Source organism: Culicoides brevitarsis, chromosome 2, assembly GCF_036172545.1.
Source record: "Culicoides brevitarsis isolate CSIRO-B50_1 chromosome 2, AGI_CSIRO_Cbre_v1, whole genome shotgun sequence".
NCBI lineage: Eukaryota > Metazoa > Arthropoda > Insecta > Diptera > Ceratopogonidae > Culicoides > Culicoides brevitarsis.
The window spans coordinates 30,656,910-30,681,970 of record NC_087086.1 but is presented as its reverse complement, the minus strand read 5'-3'; the positions used below and the strand labels follow the sequence as shown (position 1 = coordinate 30,681,970).

General features: G+C 30.8%; 6 protein-coding genes across 10 annotated transcripts; 3 read left to right on the top strand and 3 right to left on the bottom strand.

Annotated features, from left to right (window-relative positions):
• The first annotated feature begins 160 nt into the window (after positions 1-160).
• Positions 161-1,130, top strand: LOC134828929 (CDAN1-interacting nuclease 1). The gene is made up of 2 exons (XM_063841919.1): positions 161-334; positions 391-1,130. Exons 1-2 carry the CDS (start codon positions 208-210, stop codon positions 1,128-1,130), a joined length of 867 nt encoding a protein of 288 aa, XP_063697989.1. The 5' UTR covers positions 161-207.
• A 1,061-nt stretch (positions 1,131-2,191) lies between these two features.
• Positions 2,192-6,187, top strand: LOC134832194 (protein daughter of sevenless). Its single transcript, XM_063846151.1, has 4 exons — positions 2,192-2,428; positions 2,913-4,379; positions 4,437-4,625; positions 5,733-6,187. The coding sequence occupies exons 1-4, from the start codon at positions 2,327-2,329 to the stop codon at positions 6,033-6,035; spliced, it is 2,061 nt and encodes a 686-aa protein (XP_063702221.1). The 5' UTR covers positions 2,192-2,326; the 3' UTR covers positions 6,036-6,187.
• On the bottom strand, positions 6,165-7,662 carry LOC134832198 (replication factor C subunit 3). The gene is made up of 2 exons (XM_063846155.1): positions 7,466-7,662; positions 6,165-7,405 (listed from the first exon to the last, which is right to left on the bottom strand). Exons 1-2 carry the CDS (start codon positions 7,596-7,598, stop codon positions 6,468-6,470), a joined length of 1,071 nt encoding a protein of 356 aa, XP_063702225.1. The 5' UTR covers positions 7,599-7,662; the 3' UTR covers positions 6,165-6,467.
• Positions 7,663-7,933: 271 nt separating this feature from the next.
• On the top strand, positions 7,934-9,665 carry LOC134832205 (adult enhancer factor 1-like). The gene is made up of 5 exons (XM_063846170.1): positions 7,934-8,190; positions 8,336-8,675; positions 8,737-8,820; positions 8,886-8,969; positions 9,468-9,665. Exons 2-5 carry the CDS (start codon positions 8,549-8,551, stop codon positions 9,641-9,643), a joined length of 471 nt encoding a protein of 156 aa, XP_063702240.1. The 5' UTR covers positions 7,934-8,190; positions 8,336-8,548; the 3' UTR covers positions 9,644-9,665.
• A 1,846-nt stretch (positions 9,666-11,511) lies between these two features.
• On the bottom strand, positions 11,512-24,706 carry LOC134832203 (calcium-binding protein E63-1). Of its 5 annotated transcripts, XM_063846165.1 has the most exons (7): positions 22,797-23,004; positions 22,057-22,089; positions 21,954-21,999; positions 20,482-20,631; positions 14,712-14,855; positions 11,992-12,276; positions 11,512-11,877 (listed from the first exon to the last, which is right to left on the bottom strand). In XM_063846165.1, exons 4-7 carry the CDS (start codon positions 20,558-20,560, stop codon positions 11,855-11,857), a joined length of 531 nt encoding a protein of 176 aa, XP_063702235.1. In that variant the 5' UTR covers positions 20,561-20,631; positions 21,954-21,999; positions 22,057-22,089; positions 22,797-23,004; the 3' UTR covers positions 11,512-11,854. The 5 variants fall into 5 exon arrangements, with proteins under 5 accessions (XP_063702235.1, XP_063702233.1, XP_063702234.1 ...); XM_063846163.1 differs by lacking the exons at positions 20,482-20,631; positions 22,797-23,004 and adding an exon at positions 24,578-24,706; XM_063846164.1 differs by lacking the exon at positions 20,482-20,631 and having other exon boundaries at positions 22,797-23,005.
• LOC134832204 (uncharacterized) lies at positions 23,478-24,236 on the bottom strand. Its single transcript, XM_063846168.1, has 2 exons — positions 24,110-24,236; positions 23,478-24,055 (listed from the first exon to the last, which is right to left on the bottom strand). Exons 1-2 carry the CDS (start codon positions 24,183-24,185, stop codon positions 23,622-23,624), a joined length of 510 nt encoding a protein of 169 aa, XP_063702238.1. The 5' UTR covers positions 24,186-24,236; the 3' UTR covers positions 23,478-23,621.
• Positions 24,707-25,061: the final 355 nt, after the last annotated feature.

The following is a 25,061-nucleotide window of genomic DNA, read 5'->3' as shown; positions in this document are numbered from 1 at the left end:
ACTGCCACAGGAAATGAACGGCGTGAATGAAAACTACCTCATTTCCGGTTTAAATTAGCGCCATTTACACGTAGCGGAGACTTTTGGAACTAAAATTTGAATTAGCACGGTGCGATTTTTAATTTTATCAATTTCAGTCGTCTCAATTTATTCAAAACAATCAATCAGCTCTCGAATATTTTTATTTTTTATTAATTTTTTACTGAAATGATTGTCCTGGACAACGAAAAATACCATGAAATTTGCAGTTACATGCGTCGTTACAAGAGACTCGCGATAGATTGTGAAGCATCTTTAGTCAAAAAGTTTCCTGATGTGCCACGATTGACGCTCGGTAAGATTTTTTCATTAAAAAATTAATGAATTTTAATTAAAAATGACTTTTTTCAGCTAGTTTGTTGCAACACGATCGCCAACTGCGTCTCCGGCAAATGCATGCACGCGTAAATGCGCGTGCCGCAGAACATCTCGCGGAATATCGACGTCGCGTTTCCACAGATGCCGGCAAAACGCTCCTCAAAATGGCTTTGGAGATGGATTTTTCGCCCATCAGCTTGGCTCGCATCATCGTCTCTGCCGCTTACCCGGATTTTCCCAAACCTGACATCAGTAAGATGATGCACAACATCGACACGATTCCAGATCCGCAATTAGCGCTCAACGTTTGTCACTGCATCCTGAACGACAATCAGGAGGGAGCGATTGCAGATGCGGCGCGACGTTGCATCGGCGAGGAATACGAGATTCGGTTGAAGGAAATGGCCCGAAATGCGGGAATGGTCTTTTATGACGAGGGAGATTTGCGACGTGAGGGTTACGATAAGACGCCAGATCTGAAAATGGCTGTTCCGTTTCTGTATAAGGGGATGGTAGTGAACTGGATAGAGAGTAAGGCGTTATTTGGAGATCATGAGGCGCATAAGAGGTACATGAATGACCAGTTGACGAGTTATGTGAATCGATTTGGACCGGGAATTGTGATTTATTGGCTTGGATTTTTAGATGATATTCGGTATCATAAGGAGAATGACGAGCATATCGTTATTTTACATTCGTTTCCGGAGGCTTCGGAGATGGAATTTCTTTCCTATGGCAAAGAAAGTGCTGAAAATAAAGCAAATTGTACATAAAAAATATTTTTTCAATGGATAGGATTTAAAATTTTTGAAAATTTCATAAAATCATGAGAATTTTTCTTCTCATTAGTTTTAGGTGAGATTTTTTAAATTTTTCTGTTAAAAATTAGCAAAAAGAAATTACATTTTTCAATGCAATAACAGTTAAAAATTTCATCAAAAATTTTTGTATTTTCAAATTTTTCAAGAAATTTCCAAAACAAATTTTAAAAAATTTTCTTTTTTAATTTTTTTTCTATTTTAATAAAAGTTTAAATATCATAAAAATTCATATATTTTTTTTAATTAAAAGGCTAAATTTACAAAATATTGCAAAATTTTTAAAATTTTCTTCAAAATTTCGTTCAAAAATCATCAAAAAAAATTAGTTTCAGGTAAAAAAAAAAAATCTAAAGTTTTTTTTAACTTTTCTCCAATGAAATTTAAAAATTGTCAAAAAATTCATATTTTTTAATGAAATAATAAATTTTTTTGAGAAATTCAAATTTTTTAAAAATAATAAGAAATTGATTAAATTTTAAATTTTACCTAAAAATTTTTAAAATTTAAAATAAAATTATATTTATTCTTAAATTTTTAAAATTTTTCTCCATAAAAGTTTTTAAAAATCTTCAAAAACTTTATGAAATCAAGAGAAAATTTAATTTCAGGTGAAAAATTTCAAAAAACTCATAAGCCTGGTTAATTTTTCTACAAAAATTATTCAAAAATAAATTTTTTAAAGGAAAAAATCTGAAATTTTTATTAATTTTAGCCTTAAAAATAAAATTAACGACTATAATTTTCAAAATTTTTCATTTTCGAGGAAATACAGTAGTTGAGACGAATGAAATTGATAAATATTTCTTGCTTTCGGAGGAATACAGTTGTAAGCAGTAAGCAGTTTTTCTATTTTTATCCCATTTTCAGAAATTTTTAACTAATTTTCAAGGATTTCCTTCTTATTTTTCGCCAATTTTCGCTATTTTCAATATAAGTCACCCTTAAAAATCAAGGACACACCCCACAAATCGAAGCCCTCTGGTCATCGTAACACATTGAAAGCAGATAAATAATCTGAAGAAAACACAACAACCATCCTCTAGCTTTAATTTTAAGTCAAAAAATTGTACAAAAAGCCTTTAAAAATAGGAATTGACGCGTGAAACGGAGTGCCTTAACCGCCGTGCAGCAACAACAAACGTGATAACATGAGTTTAGGGAATAAGATGAAAAGCAAAAGTGAAACAATATTTTCGGGATGGCTCGTCAAATCACCTCCGCGGAAAAAATTCGAGAAAATATGGAAATTGGTGAGTTTTCTACTGAAATTTTACTGTTTGAGCTCTTTATTGAGTTTAAACCATCAATGAAAATCATTTAAAAAACCTTCAAACTCGAGATTTGATCGAAAAATGACAAAAAATCATCTCGGTGGCCATTGTTCAGTCCATAAAATCAACAAATCCAAAGGAATTTTAGTGAAAAATTGACGTTAAATCGGAAATTGAGTCATAATTATCGGCATTTGCCAATCTGCGACTCTTTGGAATTTCGGGTGAATCACTTAAACTGCACTTCTATAGCGATCATGTACCTCTCTACATGAGATGTGATTAGTTCTACAAGAAATAAAAAAAAAATGTTTATCTGTAGTTAATGTTATGTATCGATTGAAAATGACGAGTATTCAAGTCTTATCGTAAGTCATACGACGATAAGTGGTTGGGAGTGGATTTTTGTATTTCTTCGAGTGTTTTGCCGAGATTTGTTGTTAATCCGATTTTTTTCTTTCAGAAATGGCGACGTCGATGGTTCACACTCAAACAGGGCGAGTTGCCGGGTCAGTTTTTCCTCGAGTACTACACCGACAGCGACTGTAACAAGCTAAAGGGTCAAATCGATCTCGATCAATGCGAACAAGTTGACGCCGGATTACGGATGCTCGATAAATTTCAACACATGTTCGATATAAAGACGCCGCATCGCATTTACTACTTGGCAGCCGAGTCCGAAGAGGATATGCGCGGATGGGTCAAGTGGATTTGTCAAGTTTGTTGTTTGCATGAGACGCGCGGCGTGGAGTCAAATGTCGCGGAAACGATTCAAGAAGTCCCCAATACGAGTCTGACATCGACCACGAGTAGCGAGGCGACGACACGAACCGATGTCACCGATCGAATGTTGTTGAATAATAATGTGCCTGCGTCGCCGGGGATCTCGTTGTACAGCAACATGTATCAAAATACCTTCAGTGATATGTCCTTTCGTGGCAGTGTCGCCGAATATTGCAATCGACAGACAATTCTCATCAGTGAGGCGCACAAAATGAACACTTTGAACAACAACAACAACAATAGTATTACTCAGTTTGATCGCAGCATCGCCGAAGCTTACACGAATTTCAGTACAATCAAGGCAAGCATCGAACGATCGCATTCGTTGAAGGGAAAACCCTTGAATTCCACTGGCGCATCACACAGTCGCACGCAATCCTTGGACGAGCATGGCGCGATGTTGAAACAACAATCCCGGAAATTTCCCGAAGCCTTAAAACCGACAAACACAAGTGGCGACAAAAAACCTTCACCTTCTTTGAGTAGCAGTTCGGGGCCGTACATTCCCATAAGTGAATGTTTCTCGGGCGGAGCGTATCGCATAACGGGCGAACATAAAAACAGCTTCAGTCAATACAGTCCAAAGTCCCTGGGTGGCGGGCAGAACGTTAGTGACTCGGAAAGTGTCTTTACGGATGACGAATGGACTCATCCGGTGATGCCGCATCACACACTGACCCGAAATAAACTTCAATCTGAAACGTCTTTGGACAAGGATCAACTCACCTGGGCTTATGTGCAGCGATTTAGCAAAGTTCCCGCGGGGAAAAACCCCCCGCCACGACCTCCCAAGAGAACATCCGGCATTTTCAGTGCAAATAGCAACGAAAGTGGCATTAATAACAAAGAGAGTCCATTGCCGTCGCCATCTGCTTTTACGGCGCCGAAAGATCGCACCGTCGAAAGTTATGAAAGATCCCAAAATATGCAAAAGAATATTTTTGATAATGGACTTCCGACGCCCGGATTTTCGCCGTTGGATGCCATGAACGTGATAGCATCGTCGACGCCGAATTTGATAGTTGATACGCAACAAGGGGTCGATGGATCTCGAACACTTCCGCATTCGCGGCAGAATTTTTATACAAATGCCACGCCCGGGAAAGGGGTTGATGGGTACATTTTTCGATATGATTTTAGTGATCAAGTGAGTTTTAATTTTTTTGTGTGAAAAAAGTTTTTTAATGAAATTTTCGTTTTTTAGACAACTCCAGCTCCAGTTGTTAATCGAAAATTGAAGCCAGGTACGAAACCGAAGACCATAAGTGAATCAAATGTGTGGGCAAAGATCACAAATATCAAGCAAGGACAAGAATTTTACACGTTAGATACTCCTCCAAAGAAAAATGGGCCGCAAGTTGATCGGAAATTGAAGCCAACGTCCTCTTCAAAGGTATTGAACTTCTTTATTTAATTAAAAATCCTTCTTTAGATCAATTTAATTGTCAAAAATGTTTTGAATTTTCTTTCATTAAATAATTTTTAAGACAATTTCAATTCAGAAATATAAGAAATTTTTTAAAATTTGACCAATTTTAAGCAAAGAATTATAAAAAATATTAAAATTTTAGTTAAAATCAGTTATATTTTAAAGAAAATATTGAATTTTCTTATTTTTTCGGAATTTTAGTGAAAAATTATCAATTTTGTAAGGAAAAATATTCATAATTTTCATATTTGATGTGTAAAAACACGTAAAAGCTTTAAATATTCTACTGAAAATTTTAAAAAATTTTAAATATGAATTTTCTAATGTAAAGTCGAAAAAAAATTTTTTTATTTCATAGATTTCTTAAATTTTGTAAAAGTAAGATTTCGAGTAAAAAGTACAATTTTTAATATTTTTACGTATTTTTTTAGACATCAATTTTGAAAATTAAGATGGTTGATTGATTTTTTTTCCAAATTAATTTTTTTTAAATTAAAAATTTAAGAATTTTTTTTAAACTCAACAGTAACTTTGATATTTTTTATAATTTTATTGCTCAAAATTAATAAAATACTTTTTTGATACTCGATGTTAGAAAAGTTTCTTAAAAATTAAAAAAAAATTGAAAATGAAAAACAAAAAAAAAATTTGATGCATGTACTTCCCATAATTTCTTTTAATCGACTTGAATCAATTATTTTTCTACTAATTTTGCATATTTTTCTATAATTATATTTTAAAATATTAAAAAGGACCATGAATTTTTCCAAAATTTATTTTTTTCTCTAAAAATTGGAAAACATAAAGTAAAATTTTTGATTTTGAGAAAAATTTTGATATTTTTTATATTTTTTTTTAATCAAAATTAATCAAACTTTAAAATTTTTTTTTAAATTTTAAATAAATATTTGACCTAAAAATTTCTCAAAAAAAATTTAAAAAAATCAAATCTAAAAGGATTTAGACAATTTTTACCCTTAATTAAGTTTTTTTTAAATTCAAATTTTTTAAAAATTAATTGATTTTTGAATAATTTTTATAAATTTTTTTATTATTTTTTTTGAATTTCAGGCCATGAACATAACCCTACCCGACGAACACACCTTGAACAACATGCTCGACGACAAATACCCGGGCGATCGATTGCAATACCTTGACTTGGATCACAGCAACACACCCGTCACCCCGAAAAAAGTGACTCCGAAAAAGCAGAATTTCAGTTCGGGCGGTCCTCAGGGCGCCACAAGCACGGGAAATTTACTGCGAGAGAAGGAACTCTTATCGTCTGTCGCTTACACAACTGTCGATTTCGTCAAAACTGACGCATTTAACCGGATTCGCGAGGAAGCTCGTGAGACCCGCATGAAAAAGTAAAGAAGAAAAAAAAAGTATTTTTTTTATGTGAGAAATATGCCATAAATGTTGTACAACGATTTTTTTTACAAGTATTTAGTTCTTCCAAAATTATTAATTGTAATTTTTTTGCGACACTTGAATGAATTATGAACTTTTTTTTTGTAATTTTAATAGCTATAAATGTTGGTGATGCCCAAAAAACGACAAATTCGCGATTTTTCTGTGAAGGAAAGACCAAAAGTGCCTCTAGAAATGTTAAAAAAATTGAATTTCGTGATAAAAAATTGGGGTTTGTCGTTTTTTTGGCGTCACTTTTTGGAGATTTCTCCTTTAAATAATGCAATTTTCCATTTTCTTCCGTTTTACGTTTACAAAACTGTATTTTTTGCGTTTAATTAAGTATTAAAATAGGACACATTATACATGATAAAGATAGAAAATAAAGAAAAATTATTCAAAATCCATGACAGACATTTGCTGCATGAATCCCTTGTAGATGGACATGAATTGGGCGACAAATGCTTCCAAGTGGAAAATGTGTTTGCTGCCTTGGGTCATGCGATATTCGTACAAAGATGCATTTTTGATGGTTCTTGCCTTGATTGTCATGTCACAACTTTCGGTGAGGTACTGAACGAGTCCTTTGAAGATCATGTCAGGCGGAACTCCTTGTCCGATGAGCTCATAAAGGCGTTCCCGGACCTGTGCAAGTTTTTCGGGGCTTTGTTCGAGCAAAATTTGCGATGCGGTCTCTTTTAAATACGTTTGCCAGTCGAGTTCCGGGATGGTTTGCGTATTTGTGAAGGGATATTGTTGCACTTTGCATGCCTGGAGCATCAAAATCGCTCTCCGAAGGTTTCTTTCGGACTTTTCAGCAATTCTCGTTGCTAATTCTGCGGGCAACTGAAGATTTTCCTTGCGACAAACGAATTCTAAGATACCAGTGATGTCAGAAATTGTCGGCGCAGCAACACGAATCGCTAGGCAACGACTTTTGACGGCAGGAATGACTCGAGAGGTTGAATTAACGCATAAAATTAAGCGACAAGTCGCGACATATTTTTCCATTGTGCGACGCAGCGCGTGTTGGGCATCTTTTGTGAGTTCATCGACTTCGGAAAGGACAATAGTTTTGAATTCCCGCTGTCCCGTGGGATCAATTTGCTGCGTTTGCGCGATTTGCTTGATCATTTCCGTCACAACAACACGATCGTAGATGCCAACGTCGCTGGGATTGATTTCAATGTGATAATTTGAGCCAACAGACATTATTTCGATTTTTTTGTTGCTCGGCGTTGTGAATTGCATTGTCTCGTTGCGAAGTTTTTCCACGCCGCTTCCGTAAAGTTCTTGCAGGAGACACATTATGCGAGTTTTTTTGCCGGCACCTGAAAAAAATTAAGAAATTTAAGTAAAAAATTGAATTTTTATTGAAAAAAGCAACAAACCTGATGGTCCATAGAACATTAAATGCGGAAAATCTCCTTGTTTGCATAAATTAATCAACATTTGAGCTTGTTCCTTGTGATAATCCAGCTTCGCTAAGCTTTTTGGACGATATTTGTCAACCCACAAAGCCATTTTTATTGCGTTTTTTAAATTATTTTTGGTATCTGCAACAATTCGGAACTGAATTCGCGGTTTTATTTATTCTGGGGGCAGACAAAAATCATGTAACATCCATTTTGACGTTTAAAAATGCTTGAATCAGCGTGTTGCGATTCCATATTGTCCTAAAAATGCATAAATTTGGATTAATTTTCACCAATTTTGAATTAAAAAGGAAGATTTTTAAAGTTTTAATGAATTTTAATGGAAATTATTTCAATTTTCTACAGTTTTCATAAAAATTTCGTGAAAAAAACAACGTTACGGAGTTCTTGACGCGCCCCTGTGACCATAAAGTAAAACAAACACCGCTGAGAAAAATTTTCCAACATGTTTTTTTGAGGATTTCAGTTGGAAAATCGGGAAATTGTGTGCAACCAAGTGGCTGAAATGATCAAGCACGGGCGACGGAAGAGATGTAATATGGAAATCCAGCGTAAACTCATCGAATGTCTGTAAAATAAGAAAAATTCGACAGCCAAATTCCACGTATATATCGAAACGTCCCTTAAAAAACTTTTTTCGGGGGTTTGGGAAAACTTTTGAAATTTCATCGGAAAAACAAGTGAGTAAAATCGTACCTTTTCTCCTTGCATCTTTGAAAATTTCCGCAAAAATGACATAAAATCGTGGAGTTTTGAAGAAATTTTCGCTAAAATCTTGTGAAGTAACATAACCTCGAACTTAAAATTTTCTCTTTCCTCTTGCAGATTCGGACAAATTTTGCACCATTCCAGTGTCGTCGCCGCAAGCAAACAAACTACTTTTTATTTTACCAAAAAGACTGGATTGGGCCTCGCCTCGCTCGCTCGTCACAAGCTGTGCTCGCCTTAGAAACTCGACGATTTTTTTTTTCGTTTCTCGCTCGCGTAAGACACAAATTTGTTGTGACCCATTTAGAGAGAAAAATTTCGTAGGAATCAATGTCTAGGGTAACGAAAGATATGAAATTGCCAATGACAAGTACTGAAAAGCCGTTTATCTGTCCGACGTGCGACAAACAATTCAAACAGCTGAGCACCCTTACCAATCACATGAAAATCCATACAGGTGAGAATTTGTCAAAAATTTTAATTTTTCTTTGAATTTATGATTTTTTTCGGGATTTTAGGTGAAAAACCCTTCAAATGTACCTTCTGCTCGAAGGAGTTTCGGCAGTCGAGCACACTCACGAATCACATAAAAATTCATACTGGTAAGATTTGATGAGATTTTTGCTTGGAACGACCTGTGGATGAATAATTTTTAATGTATTTTTAGGTGAAAAGCCATTTTCCTGTACATTTTGCTCAAAACAGTTTCGACAACTTAGCACTTTGTCGAATCATGTTAAAATTCACACAGGTAAGAATTGATTTTTGTTGAATTTTATTTAAATTTGACAAAAAATCAAATAAAAATTTTAAAATTTAATTTAAAAGTTAATTTAGGAGACATAATTTTTAATGAAATGGCCAAAAATACGCTTTTAATACAATTTTTGGTTAAAATTTAAACAAAAAAAATATTTTTATAATTTTTCAAAATTTAATGAAATTTTGAATACAAAAAATTATTTCTCCAATAAATTTTTAATTTTTTTATTAGATTTTTATATAAAAAATTTAACTTTTCGAATTAATTTTTTAAAATTTAATGAAATTTATTTAAAAACTTAAAACTTTTTTTGAAATGTAATTTTATTTAGTCAATTGAATACAATTTTTGTTCATTTTTGGTTCCAACTTTATTCTTGATAAACAAAAATTACCTTTCCTTAAATAATTTTTCTAAAATTTAATGAATTTTATTTAAAAATTTTGAATTTTTTAAAGAAATTTTTCATTTTTTTACTTTAAACAGGCGAAAAACCGTTCGAATGCAGCTTTTGTCAGAAGCAATTTCGACAATCGAGCACATTGAACAACCACATCAAAGTCCACGCCAGCGAAAAATTCGATTCGGGTATAAACAGTGTCGTGACACAATGTCTGGACGACGTGGCTGCACTGAAAGTTGAGGCTGAGTATACGAATTAATAAAAAAAATCTTGTTATTTAACCTTTTTTTTATTATTTTGGAGATGCTTTTTTATTTTGAATCTCTCTTTCTCTCTCGTCAGAGTCTTGAAAGATACAAAAAATTGTTTTGTACTTAAAAAGAAAAGAGAATTAAATTATTTTTTCAATGATGATGATAAAAAAAAATAATTAAAAAAAAACAACAAAAATGACTAACCGATAGAACAAAAAAAAATGAAAAAAATATAGGAAAAATTAGATTAGGCTTAAAGATAAAATCAGGGTAACAGGAGAACAATAAAGAACTCTTTAAAATTTATTTTTGTTATGAAAGTTGCTTCCTTTCATCCTTTTTCAACTCGCTTCTTTTAAAAAAAATTCTTGTTATGTAGAAATCTCTTTACAGGGCTGAAAATTGCTAATAAATAAACTAAGAGTCACTCAATCGAAGAAAAATCCTTCGAACACTAATAAATAAATAAATAAAATAAAGTTTGGAGACCTAAACTCTAAAAAAAAACCTTCATTATTACTGGAAATAATATTTAAAAAAAATAAATAAAAATATATATTTAATGTTTAGCTCTAAGAAAGTCACATTTACCAAAATTCTTATTTTATAAAAAAATAAATACAATAGTCGACAACAACAAATGTTGCAAAGAAGTTGCGTATTTATAAAAGAAAGAAAAATAAAAAAAAATACCTATAAATACTACAACAAAATGTGTGGAATAAACTATTCAAAATAACGAAAAAAAACTATGTACAGAAAAGTAACTAAAAAATAGTTTTAAGTTATATAGGAAGAAAAAAAATAATGTCAATGATAAATAAACAAAAAAAAGTAAAATAAAATGAGATAAATGTTTTGTACAGAAAATTAAAAAGTTTTTCATTTTAATGCTTATTTGAAGATGTCAAGTGAAAAAAATTGAAGAATAATGGAAAGTTTTTAATATTAAGTGGTTTAAATGTGAAAAGCATGAAAATAATTAAAAAGCGGTGAGTAAAAAATTTTTTTATAACAAGCATTTTTTAACTTAAATAATAAATAATTTTAATAATTTTTAACAAATAATTTAATATTTTTTTTTTTGACAAAAATACTTTAAAAAAATAAATTAATTAAATTAAAAATTTTAATTTAATTGAATTTCTCTAAATTTCAATTCGAAGTAGGTATTTAAATAATAAAATACTATTAAATAATTAAATTTAATTTTTTAATTAAAAAAAATAAAATATTTATTATTTAAAAAAAAAAATGTTTTTATTATAATTTTAATTTTACAATAAATTTTTGAAATTTAATATTTTTTAATTCTAAATTTAATTATTTTATTTTTTAATTTTATTAAATAAATTTTCTTTTATTTTATTAAACAAAATACATTAAATCTATTTAAATTTACTAAAAATATTAATTTTCCGACTACGGTATAAAAAACTTGGGCGAAGATTTTATGAACTTCATTCTAACATTTTTACAAAAAATATTTTAAAAAACGTTGAAATTTTGTTGAATTTTCTTAAAAATAATTTTAATTTGATATTAAAACATAATCTATTTAAAATTGTTTTTAAATTTTATTTCAAATTTTTTGAAAAGAGTAATGAACAATTTTTTGTTAATCATATTAAATAATTTAGTTTTATCAAAAAACATATACCTGAAGGAAAGTTTTGAGTATAATTTTAAATTAAATTTTTAAAAATTAATGAAAAATTTAATATATTTTTTTTTAAATTCATCGAAAAATTTCAAAAATTATGAATAAAAAATCGAAAATAAAAGTCACAAAATTACTTACCATTTTTTATTCAAAAACCACTTTTAACTAAAATTTCAATTAAAAACTCACAATTTCAAGTCAAATGTTCTTTTTTATTTTTAAATCAATCTTGTAAAAGGCCTCAAATAACATTTGTGTGCATTTCATAAATAAATCTCCTTTCTTTCTTTTAATTCCCTATCCTTACAATTTAATTAAGATTTCTGTCTTAAAGCGCCTTTTTTCATGTAAATTCGTTTTTATTTTAAATTTTCTGTGTCTTCTTGCAAATCATTTAAATATTTATTTTTTTTTATCAAAAGAGAAAAAAAAGTCTGCCGATGACGCCAAATTTTACTTAAATTCCTAATTTTTTTTGCATAAATTATAAATATTTATTTTTAACTAAAACTGGTTACGTCCTAAGAGTCTCTTAAAGGTAAATTTAACGTTATTACAGTAATAATCTTGCAAATTCTGAAAATACAAAAATAGAAAAAATATGAAAATGTAATTTATTTTAAATCAACAACAACATCGAGCGACGACGATGTCAAAGTGAAGCAAAAAAAAAATCTAATTTTATGTTACCTTCATAGTTAATTTTTCCATCCTTATCAATATCCGCTAAGGCAAGCATATCAGACAATTGCGCTTCAGTTACATTCTCTCCTATCATTTCCATGGCGGTTTTTAGTTCGTCGCGCGTTATGAACCCGTTACTGTCTTTGTCGAAGACACGGAAGGCGGCAACGAGATCTTGCGTAATATCGTCATCTGGCGGAGACGTGCCACTCGAACTTGAACTTTCCTCCTTGAGCGCTTGGATTTTCGCTACCCACTGTAAGAATTCCGTTTCGTCGATCAAGCCATTTCCTGAAAAATAGAAAAAAATTAAAAAAAATTAGTTTAAAAAATTTTTTTTTGGATTAGTTCAATTTTTTTTCTAAAATTTCTCGTTAAAAATTAAAATTCTGACAATCAACAATTTTTTCACGAGTCACCGTTAAGTACTTATTAATAACATGTCCGTCATTATCGGCTGTTCTGTTGTTATTTTTCTAACGAATTGCATTTAAATCGGTGAAAAGTGCAGCAAAAGCACGTCCAGCACGTGTCACGATTCTCAACGGACAACGAAGAACAAACAGAACTCAGGAAGACATTGATTAATGTTTGCGCTGGCGATATTTTCCGGGGAAAAAACTAAGTTAATTGACGAACAATGAAAAAAATAAAGAGCAGAAAAAAACGAGTTCAAGTCTTTATCGGTGAGTGAATGGAAAGGTGTGGTACAGACATCGTTAAAAAAAACAATAAAATGATCATTAAATGAAATCAAGACACTTTTATTTGCTAGAAAATTTGTCATAAACACGATTTATGATACAAAAGTGATGACTACGGGGACTGTTTGATGTTCGACGACGACGAATAGTAAACAATGTTTCTTGACCTTTCCCTTAAAAATTTTCGGTTTTTGTTGTTGAATGACATTTTTAAGACGGAAAATGCGGTTTTATGATGTCGTTTTAAAAAGTCATAAAAATTTTTAGAGGTTTTTTAGAATATTAAAGGTTTAAAATTATTTTTTAGAGGTCAAAAAGGAGACTTTTGTAGATCAGAAGATTAAAAATTGACTTTTTTAAGTACTGAAAAGTAAATTTTAAAGCTCTAACGGGTGATAAATTAATTTTTGGACATCAAAATGAAAATTTTTAGAGCTCTTAAGGTACAAGTTCAAAAAATTATTCAAAAAAGGTATGTTTTAAGACATAAAAATTCATAAAAATTACATTTTAGAGTAGAAAAAAGAGAATTTTCGAGCTTTGGAGGTCTAAGAGAGCCATTTTGGAGCTCGTAAAGGAGATTTTTCAAGTTTTGAAGGTCAAAAACTGTCTTGTTGGAGTCCAAAAATTAATTTTTATAGCATTTATGATTAAAAATGATCTTTATGAATTTACAAAAATTATTTTTTTAAGCATTCATATAGAAAAATTGCCCTAAAGAAGTTCAAAAAATACAAATACGAGGCTCTGAACCCCAAAAACTAAATATTTGAAGCTTCAAAAGAAAATATTTAGAGTTTAGAGGGGCAAAAACTGCCTTTTTGATGTTTTAAAAGAAAATATTTAATGCTTTGAAGGGCTAAAATTTACCTTCCACGGCTGAAGAAGGATACTTTTTGTGATCTGAAGATTAAAAATTGCATTTTTTCGATCACAATAATTTAATTAAAATGATTTAGAAGGTCAAAAACTGCTCTTCTGAAGTGCAAGATTGATTTTTACAAAAAAAAAAAAAAAATTAAAAATATTATTTTATAAAATATAAGATGAAAATTTCATATTTTTTTGGTTGAAAAATTATTTTTTTTTTTAATTTTTTTAGAAGCTTCAATGATTTTAAAAAAATAAAATTTAAAAAAGTTTAAAAAAAATTAACTTAAAAATTAATTAATTAAAAATTTAAAAAAAAAAAATTTTAAAAATTAAAAAAAAAAAATAATTTTAAGTCGATAAAAATATTTTTTTTACAAATGCGCTCTCACAACCCATCAAATTACTTTTCAGTAACTTCCTCCTTTCCAACCGTCAACTGAGCAAATTTACACACCGCGCTATAAACACAATTCCCCAGTCACCATGGACATGATTGATTACAAAGAAAATTAAAAACAAATCCCTATGGGTACGTTTGGCGTATCAAATAGCCCGCGATAATTGTTTTTCAACGGATTCCTCAAAAAAAAAAAAAAAAAAAAAAGTTCCTTAAAACGCAAAAAAGAAGACAAATCGAAGGAACGCTAAAAAAAATAATCTAGAAAAGTTTATCGGTAATAAAAAGTGGCATGGCTTGGCAAGAGAGAGAGAAAAATGAGTCAAAAGGAAATGCCTATGTGGATAATAAACAGCAGTTAATCACGCAAGCCGTCTTTTGTTGTTGTTGTTATTGTTGTTGATGCGACCGTAAAGCGGCATATTTTTGCAGCGTTTTTCATAAAACGAAAGTAGGACAATAAAAAATGTAGTTCAGGAATTGCGCTGCGATGTTTGGCGGAATGCAATGGGAAATAATGAGCGAGCAAAATTTTTTTTAGGTACGAAAAAGTTTTTTTTTATGACTGTCTAATCGATGATGCATGAAAAAGTTTCTTGATGTTATTACTTGATAATGCTTTGATTGAGGAAAATTGCAGATTTTTCGGGAGATTGCGGGTAATTTCCTTTTCGTTTTCCGATTTTTATCGAAATTTTACGTCTAAAAGTCATTTTTTGAACAAAAATTGAAGAAAAACGTAAAAATCGCACCTGTTTTACTGGCTTCTTTCAACAAATCATCAACTAACTCGTCCTTTATGTGAATTCCCAAGTTTCTCAACATAAATTGCAGCTCATTCGGTGTCACATGTCCATCTTGGTCTCTGTCTAACAAATCGAATGCTGTCCTCAGATCTGCAAAAAAATAAAAAAAAATCAACATTAGAATTTTTAACGAGCTAAAAAAAAAGCGACGATGGCAATAATGAAATATTATCCATGAAAAAATTATTTTTTTTTTCGTTACTGATGATAGCAGAAGGCAGAAAATTAAATTTCCATATTTTTATACACTTTTTTTTTGTGCGAGTGTTAAATTAGAATCCCGCTTTTTGATGGAAAGCGAAACGTTGGATTATGCCGATTTAATCAAAACCGTGCGTACCGTAACGTATTCCTTGATTACCTTGAAGAAAAAAAGTTGTAATGTAATTTTCTTCGTCTTCGTTTCGCTTGGAACGAAATAAAAAATCGTTTTCTCCATAAAATTCTTGTAAAATTCACAACTTTTAAAGATAAACTTTTTGAAAAGTGAATTATTATGGATACTTTTTTTCTTTGTATCATTTGGGACACCTGCTGCTTCTCTTTTAATTTTAACCACTTTGGTCATTTTTCCATTGTACAAGTTGAATGATTCATTTTCAATGTGCCAGGCGTCTCCATTGGCAACAGGTGAAATAAAAAAAAAATAAAACACGAGAAAAGAAAAAAAGTTTTTTTTTTTGAAAAAAAAATACGAAAGAATCCATTAATTATAAAAATGAAAAACAAGAAAAATTTTTGTGTTTCAATTTTATTTATGACGAGTTTTGCACAATTGTTCGACCAAGATTTGAGTGTGGGATGTATCAATAAAAAAATATTTGTCATTATTGCAAAAAACAATAAAATTAGACAAAAAATATTTTTGAAACATTTTCAAAAGGGTTTAAATAATAAATAAAGTGACCTGCAATAAGCACGTTTTGGCAGATTTCCACAGTTGACAACAAAGAGCATGTGGGGTAAAAGGCCATTACGAGTTTTGTGGTTGATTTTTTGAAGTGACCCTTTGTAAAAATTTAATTAAACACAAAATTAACAATTTTAAACTAAAAATTCATTTTAAATTAATTAAATAAAATTTAAATAAAATATTTTAAAACATTTTTAAATTTTAAAATTTAAAAAAATATTTTGACTTAAAAAAATTAAAATTAATTTAAAAAAAAATTTTTAATTTTAAATTTAATTTAATTTTTTTAATTAAAAAATTTTTTTTTCAATAAAATTTAAAAAATTATTAAAATAATTTTATATTTAATTTAATTTAATTTTTAATTAATAATTGTTTATTTTTTTTAAGTAAATCGAATTAATTTTGGTATTTTTGAATTTTTATTTTTAAAAATAATTTTAAATCTTTCAAAAAATTTTTAAAATATTTTTTAAACTTGCAATGGCCTTGAAAATTTTTTTTTCCTTTTATCAAGAAAAGCCATAAGCAAAACATCAACATTCTTGTCCAACAAAAATGCATTTGGAAAGCATTAAAATAAATTTTCTAAATTGCTTGCAAATTTGCCCAATTTACATTGTAAACAAAATTTAATGTCACATAAAATAAATGTGCGACATAAAATGATGCACCATGACAGTGATTTCTTCTCATTTTATTTTTTTTTTATTTATTTTTTCACTTTGAATATTTTTTCTGTGTGATCGACTTTGAAATTCAATAAGAAAAAAAGAAATTGCGATCAAGTACAAATTCTTTTGGCGTGATTTTAATTGAAGATGATCTGATTGAAATTGAATTTCTCAAGGATAACCACGAAAAAAAAACTGTTGACTTACAATACGATGGACGTCGGAATGCAAATCTAGATATTTGTTCGCCTAATTGCTCTATCGATAGTCGTCTAGACATTTTTAATTTATTTTTTATCGTTGAGGTTTCTGCAGCTTTTCAGGTCACAGTCCTTTTTTTCTTCTTCTTTTTTTCCGTTATGTAAATTTTTCCTATTTTTCTTTACAATAGCAAAATCAACAAGAACAACATAGGTGCCATTTATGCCACGAGTTTTTGTTTTTTTAACTACTCCCTTTCTTGTTTAAACAAAATAAAAATTACAATTAACTTTTTTCCTTCGCTGTAGAATTTTTCCCGTTTCTACAGCAGTTGTTAATGTTTCAATCGCTACTAAATTGTAGGCAGCGAATTGCATGCGATTTATATTTAACAAAAACTGTTTTGATTTCTCCTCTGTATATTTGGTCGGTAGCTGTTGTTCGTGTCATGTAGAGACACACGACAAACACAGGTGGATGATGGCAAGGCAAGTAAACACACAATAAACAAGCAGAGAGAGGACTCTCGTGTTAGTCACTAATTTTAAAAATGAAAAAAATTCAATTTTTCTCAAAGAAAATGTTCCAAGAATGTCGTCTATAGTTTTTGGATTCAGATCAAAATTTTCGGGAATCCAATATGCGGAATGGTTTTCTTCATTCGAACAAACATGTCACAAAATTGTCACTTTTCTGAGATTTTTATTGCCTTCTTGTTGGGATTGTGTTGTAAAGGTAGTAAACCGAAATTAGAACGCACGAAAAATAAAAACAAACAATTTATTTATAATTATGCGCGGACCTTTGTAGGTAAGTGAATGAATGAACGACGACGATGACTGTTAGCTGTTAGCAAGTACATTACTCATGTCGCTCATGTGTGATAAAGTGTTATCAAGGACGGTCATGCGAAGAAATTTGAATTTGATTAGAGCGCATTTTGTTGCTCTTATAAATATAATTTATCTATACAAAAAGAAATTGTTGAAAAATTTATAGAAAATCTATCGTTTAAAATTTTATGTTAATTTTGAGTTTGATTCATTTCATTAAAAAATTCTAAAAATGTAAGGTCATTTCATTTACTCTGCTCAGACGCGTTACTTCGCTTTGCTTAAATCTCAAGAAGTGAACGTCATCAGAAATTGATGTTTTTAAAAGTTAAAAGCTTATTGACAAATAATTGTTTGGAATATTCAGCCCACTTCCTTGATATGTTCCAACATATATCTTACTAACGAAGAGACAATTTAGGATATCATCATAAACAAACATGTTTTTGTATAAATCGTGGTCTTGATGAGACTTCTATCAGTCGGCATTGAATCGTCAGCGCGTTGAAAAACCAAAAAAGCATATCTCGGTATTGAAAAATACTGCTTCCAAGGACTGCAAGCGCCTTTAATGGTTAGGAATACATTCAGTCGATCCAGATTAAATTTATAGTTCATCTTTTCCAAACTTCGATCGAGCACAGGTTTAGTTTTTGGCCAAAGGAATGACCTAAGTTTTTATAAACCTTAGTATTCTTAAAGCATTTATTTATTTTGTGTTTTTGAAATTCAGTTTTGTGAATATTGTCATCGTTGTATTTTTACGTTTTTAAATTATATGCACATATTTTTTTATGCTCTGAAACGCAGATAATTCGATAGTTAGTCTTCTTTGCTGCAATTTGAATGACTTTTCTTTCTTTATGTGTTTATCGTATAAATTTTTTTATCGTAAAAAATATTTAAAATTTTGCAAATTTAAAATTTTTAAAAAAAACTATTTTTATCCTTTTCCCGAAACTTTGAATATTTTTTTGATCAAGAATAAATATATATCTTATAGTAACGGACAGACCAATGAAAACCATCTTATACAAATTTTTTTCGCACGTACGTTTTTCACTTAAAATCTTGCCACCCAAGTCTTCGATAAGATATTAAAAATTTACTTTAAGATAAGAAATCGGGAGACATCTCTCACAATAATCAACAAAAATAACAATAATAATAATAACAACGCGTCGAGAAAAAAACCCTCACTAAATGAACTGCAAATATTAAATTAGCGTCTTGTGATGGCAAGACAAACACAAACTCTTTTGAAGGATTTGAATGCAAACTTGACGCGAGATATAAATAATGCGATGCGACTTTACTTTCATTTCGTGTTTATTCACGTTGTTGTTTGATTTTTCACTGTGAACTTTTCTCTGCTTTTCTGGAACGAGTAATGATATTTTTTCCGGTTCAGGAATTGAATTTGTTTTATGGCATTTTCAGACATCACTTTATAGGTAAACTTCTATTAGATAACGTAAAAAAAAAAGTTCATCCATAAATAGATCGAAACTTGTCATTGACGACGCCTTCTGTTTTCTATTACTCTTCCCAACTCACTAAACTTTTTTTTTGTACATATTTTATTTTTTTGATTGAATTTGTTTTATTATTATCATTATTATTATTTGAAAGTCTAATTCATAAAATATAAATAAGTTTTTTTCCAGTGTGACGCGATGATTACTCACATACCTCTTATCTCCGTTATATTGATGAAATTTTCAGTCATTTTAAGTTTTTTAGTTGTTTTTATTAATCACCGTCGCGCACAAACTTTTTAATTGAATTTTAATTCAAAATAAACATTTTTCACTAAAACTTTCAATCTGCCGTAATAAATTTTGTGTCTCTCTCACAAATTGGATGAAATAAAGTCGTTAACGAAAATTACTGTTATCACGCACAAAATATCGCATGTCTGATCGAAGAGAAATTCCGTTCTTAACTAACATTGAAAAATATTATGAATCGCTTCTTTTCTTCAAAAAATAAAATATTTTTTTTTACTACAACCGCACTTTCTACACGTTCTTGTATATGGCACATAGTTTTCTGTGTATAAACAAGAATCAATTCCATTCCATCATGCATCGAGTTTTCCGACGTGATTTTTACGAACGACCAGATCGCAGCAACTTCTGAACTTTTGAAATTTTTTCATCTAGAATTTTTGCCACGAAATTGAGGAACCTTGATCATCTACAAAGGAACTGTTTGGAGGGAGGAGAGTGGTGGCTTTACAATGTGTAGCTTGGTTGGTAAGGAAGACAACCATGCGCTGGTTTGTACGAACGAACATCTTTCGCGCGTAGCGGTTGGCAAAGGAGACACCGAAATATGTGTTTCATTTTATGTTTACGGCTATTTTGTGGAACAGACAACGTAGTCTCGTAAGCATGAATGAAAAAGTACGAACAGAGAAAAAGACGGTTAATAGCTGATTGAGTGTGTGGCAATGGTAATGAAAAACATTCCAATGGCAGTAACAAAGGAGTACTTAGAAAACGATTTTTTTTTCGTTGTCCATTAGAATGGTGATAAAGACATTTAAATGTGTTTTCAAGAGGAATGGATAGTTTATTGCACAAAATGGGAGCTAACTTTATGAGGCATGACTCGAAACAAGAGCTGAGAACAAAATTTATGAGGTTTGGATGACCAAATTTCATAAAATTAGGGGCTGAAGAGTTTTCAATGTCATTTCAAGGTCAATTGTAAATTATTTGAGATTTGTTGACAATTTTTGCTGAATATGAGAACAGTTTTGAATTTTCAGTAAAGCTTTTCAATAAATTTCTTCAAATTTCCATCAGATTATCCAAATTCCATTGAAAATGCTTACATAAGGCATGAAAATGTGCAACTAAAAGCACAATAGAAAAATATTTTATTATGCATTATAATAAAATTTAATTTCCGCTGTTCCGAGTAGTGAAAATTTTCAAGCGGCTTTCCTTTGTTATATGTCGAATCGACAGTTTTTGCCTGAAAATGCTCGAATAATCATGCTAAGTGACACGTGATATCAGTTTTAAAGGATCATGAAGACGAAGACGAGACACGTGACGAAAATTTTACATTGTGATACTACTTACAAAATTCACCATCTACTATCAATTCACGTTTCTTAGGTTTAGGTTTATTAGCTATCTTTAGTCTTGATTCAAGATTCATTTTTTTTTACTTGTTATTAAAATCCAGTTAAAAAACAATTATACAATGTAAGTGGGAAAAAGTTTAAAAAGCTGTAAACGAAAAGTAAATAAGAAGATAAAAATTAAAGTTGAGTCATGAAAATCAAAACAACACAAAGTTACACAGAGAGAATGACGAAAATGAATCACTTTACAACTTTTTATGGCCTCTTATCAAAAAATCCCTAAAATGGGTTGGAGACCGTGTAATTTGGATCGCGTGTGTGACTGATAAGGTACACGAGTAAAAAGGTACGTATAATAATGTTTATGTTGATACTTTTTCAAAAGTGGTTCATATAACAACAACAAAAGATCTCGTAAGAAGGTCAACTTTAATAACCTCAATGACCTTCGATGCAATTTTCTATTCATGTTTGTTTCACATTTTATGAAAATTTACAAATTTGCTGTTAAGAATCACTTATTACACACAATTTAAACATCGTTTGAATCTTTAGAAAAGTTTTATGTGTAGAAAATGATTGCTAGTTAACATCAAGTGTGTGGAAATTTCGTTAGGCATGTCAATGTTTGAATTTTTATCATTTTATATCGGAGCTAAGTTATCAAAATTGCTCTTAAAATTTCTCTAAATGAATAGAAATGGATTCGGAAGACAAAAATGAATAAATAGACAAAAAACTGACAAATTTGAGAAGATGAAAGTGAGAGCTAACAGGCTTAAATTGAACAAGGGAAGCTTTCAATGAGCTCAAAAAACCTAAATGAAGGTAGAGGGCGTTAAAAATCAAATTTTTGGTAAGTAGAATTTCCTTAAATTTTTAAAAATATCTACTTAAGGTTTAATTTTATTTTATATGTTTCAGAGAAAAAAATTTACAAAGAGCTGAGACATCAAGCTCTAAAAAATATTGAATAATTTAACGTTTGTTCATGCTTTAAAAATTAAAAATCCTGTACAAAAAATTACAAATCATCAAATTCATCACAAAATTTCATGGTAAAAAATATTTGCATAGCTCGGATTAAGTTTTGTTAAGGCTCAGAAACTTTAAAGAAAAAATTTTCTTTAAATATTTAATGTTGAGCCTTTCAAACCCAAAACAAATCGCTCCCAGCATGTAACATGCCACATAATTTGCATAGATGATAACACAAAATTACACACATTCAGAAAAATTACAATGTAAAGATATCCTCAGCTAGTAGCGAACGACCTATTATCGTCTCTCACTGCTATTCCACTTTACCCATGTGAGTATGTTTTCACAATAACTATGCATATAAAGTGTGTAATAATGCAGAAAATCGATGAAAGGCAAATTAAAGATTAGAAAGGTGATAAGAGTTGAATTGCTGTTAATACGACGCGACGATGCAAGCACAACACGAGGGGCACAACAAATTACCTTTAATCTCGTTTTCTGTAAAAAGTTTGTCCTTCTTGAGTGAGGTCTGAAAAAAAAATTAAATTAAAATCGAAATTTAAAAAAAAAATTGGTAATTAATTACCTTTCTTCGTCCAATCAAAGCGGATCCCAACATCTAAAAAATAAATAAAAAAGTGTTAAAATCCATCATAAATCATGTCTCGCCCGTTAATCTATTTTTGGGCAATCATTTTTGCGCGTCTACGTATTTTCGTACACGAGTAATAAAACTGATAAAAATAAACTTTATTCACAAATCTGAATAATTGCCAAATATTTAATTAACTCGGTAATTAGAGTACATGCGAGTGAATTGAACGCCAAGACAAGAGAAAAAATATTGTTAGCGCGTTTTTTTGAAATTCAACGAGGAAATGTTAAAAAATGTCCTTGACCAGGATTTTTGACAAAGACAAAATATTTTTTTTAAAAAAATATGAATCGCAATGTCATTTTGTACATAAATAACCGCCTTCGCCCACGTTGATAAAAATAATGCGAGCGATCATCGGCCCAAAAAAAAAATAAAAACAACAAAATTTCACATTGTTTTCATAACGAAAATATTTCACGTGACGAAAAACGTAATTAGCAACTCGTCACGATGAATAAAAGGCAGCAATGTAGGAAGACGCGATATTTTTGTCGTTCAACGAGCAAATCTCACATACAGCGAAAAAAAAGAGTTTATTTTTGGCACCCATCGATCGCATCAAGGAAGAAAATGATGGAAAACATTTTTATTTGTTTTTGTCGCACTTCACGCAGATATTTCACGGGATGGAATCACGATCAAGGTTGATTGATTAACGATTTATTTACCTTCAGATGATATTTAAAGCCACTCATTAACACAGCACTTGTAAAAAAAGGCACGATTTTTATTAAAAAAAATATTTAAAATTTTTTTTCAAAGTTTTCGCGGGAAAATACGTGATTTTGTGGAGATTCAAGAGAAATTCACAGCCGTTCCCGTTTACAGACTCCCCGAAATTGCCGACACAAACAACTCAACGATTAATTGTGCCCTTGTCAAAAGTCACTGAGCATACTTTTGATACTACAGAAAAAAAAAACAAACGATTAGTCGTTCAAATGGACCGAGGTGATTGTACGAAACGAGTGTCACAAAGAGAGCTCTTCTCTGCTCAGCTCTGCCGTAGTCAAAAATACATTGAATGATGATGATACAGGAAAAAAAAGACGAGACGCGACTCATATCTATTGGTGATGATGGCAAATAAAAATAATTTTCTCCTATATATGTCGCCAAAAATTCGGCTGTACGATAAGAGTGACTTGCCGCGTACGATGTTTAATTTTTTCGTTTGGATTATTATTAATGATGAAGAGAACGCGCGAGAAGAGTTCATAAATTTTAATAAATTTCAACAAAAATGTCAATGTCGTGACATTTGTTTGGATGTACTGGGCGTCTCCATTCAAGGTTTCGCCTCGAGAATCGAAAATAATTGATAAAAATTTTAATTTTCGCACCTTTTTTATTTACTTTCAGACGCGTGACTCGAATTATTAGGTGATAAATATTTAAAAGCCGGCTTGAAGGTGAACAATTTCATCGAAAGTGACACGGAATTGATCAATTTTTGGCACAAAAGACGTCAGAAAAAATTTATTTTAAATTTTTTACACTTTCGGAGTTGCATTTGTTGAAGATGACACATCTCCAGGTACTGAACTACTCCCTAAAGAGCTACTGGATGTACTTTCTGTTTGATTTTCAGCCATTTTTGGAGTTTCGCTGCTTGTTGTTCCATTATTTGTTGCTTCAGTCACCGCTGAACTTTCAACAGAAGCACTCAAAGTGGTTGAATTTACGTTTTCTGATGGTACATAAACAGTTGGAACATTTTCCGATGGCTTTTCTGTCACTCCTCCCGCGTTCAAGGGCACCACAGGGTCAGCAGGAGGCGAAATTGATCGCGCATCACCCACTAAACGACAATAACAGACCATTTCGATGCATGTTAAGAAGTGACGTTGCTCTTCCGTGTCCAAACAATTGTCGTAACATGCCGCATCGGGAAGAATTTCGCCGGATTGAACACTACAAGTGCCCACTTTTGACAAAAATTAATTAATTTTCTTCATTTTAGGTCATTTTCGAGGGTTACCTGCGTCATTGAGGACCGAATCTGCCTTCGAATTGAGCAACAAAAGTGCAATAAAGACAAAAAACTTGGAAATCATCGTTCACGAACTTCTTTAAAAGCACTTCTTGACCAAGACTGCGGATTTTTTTGTCCATTTGAACGGTTTTAGGCTTGAAATCGATTGCTTGAAAACCGTTAAATTGTAACAATTGCCTATTTACTCATGAAATTAGCATCGACTTCAGTAGAGAAATTCGCGTCTTACGAAAAAAATTCCATTGAAAAACGTGCCAATTACTTTTTCGGGTCACTCTAGTGCGCAAAATAAATATTTTTTTGCATTTTTTCTCACATCAACGAACACAATGGAAAAATAATGGAACACCGGGACGACAAACAAATAAAAATGACTCAGAATCCGCTTAATTTACTGACTCACTTTGAGAAAAATAAAAAAAATCTTGCGTCACTTTTGCGTTTTTCACTTACTTTTGTGTTGGTTGACGAAGCGCCGCTGCCCCCGTAAGCCTTACGAGCCGATGAATACATTTTAATCAATTTTTTTTTAATTACTCGAGAAATTAAAATTCGCGACGAGGCACATCTGTCTTGCAAAAAAGTCAAATAAACACTCGCGCGCTCGCATCTCGAGAAAATTAAACACCTTTTTGCGATTCTAATTCCATCCAATAATAAAATTATTATTAAAGATTTTCGCATCTCGCTGTACCGCAGAGTCTCTCACGAGAAAATTTCTTGTTTGTATTTCCCATTTCGTGATAATTTACAAAAATTCAGAGCTCCCAAGACGATTTTTTGGCGAAAAACGGTTCGAAATTAAGAAATTTCGCTCAAAAGGTTCACGAAAATCGGCGAAAACGTCGGAAAGGTCATTTAATTATTATAAAACAGATAAATATTCACGTGGTGATGTTAATAAATAGTCGGGCTAAAAATAATTTCAACAAAAAAA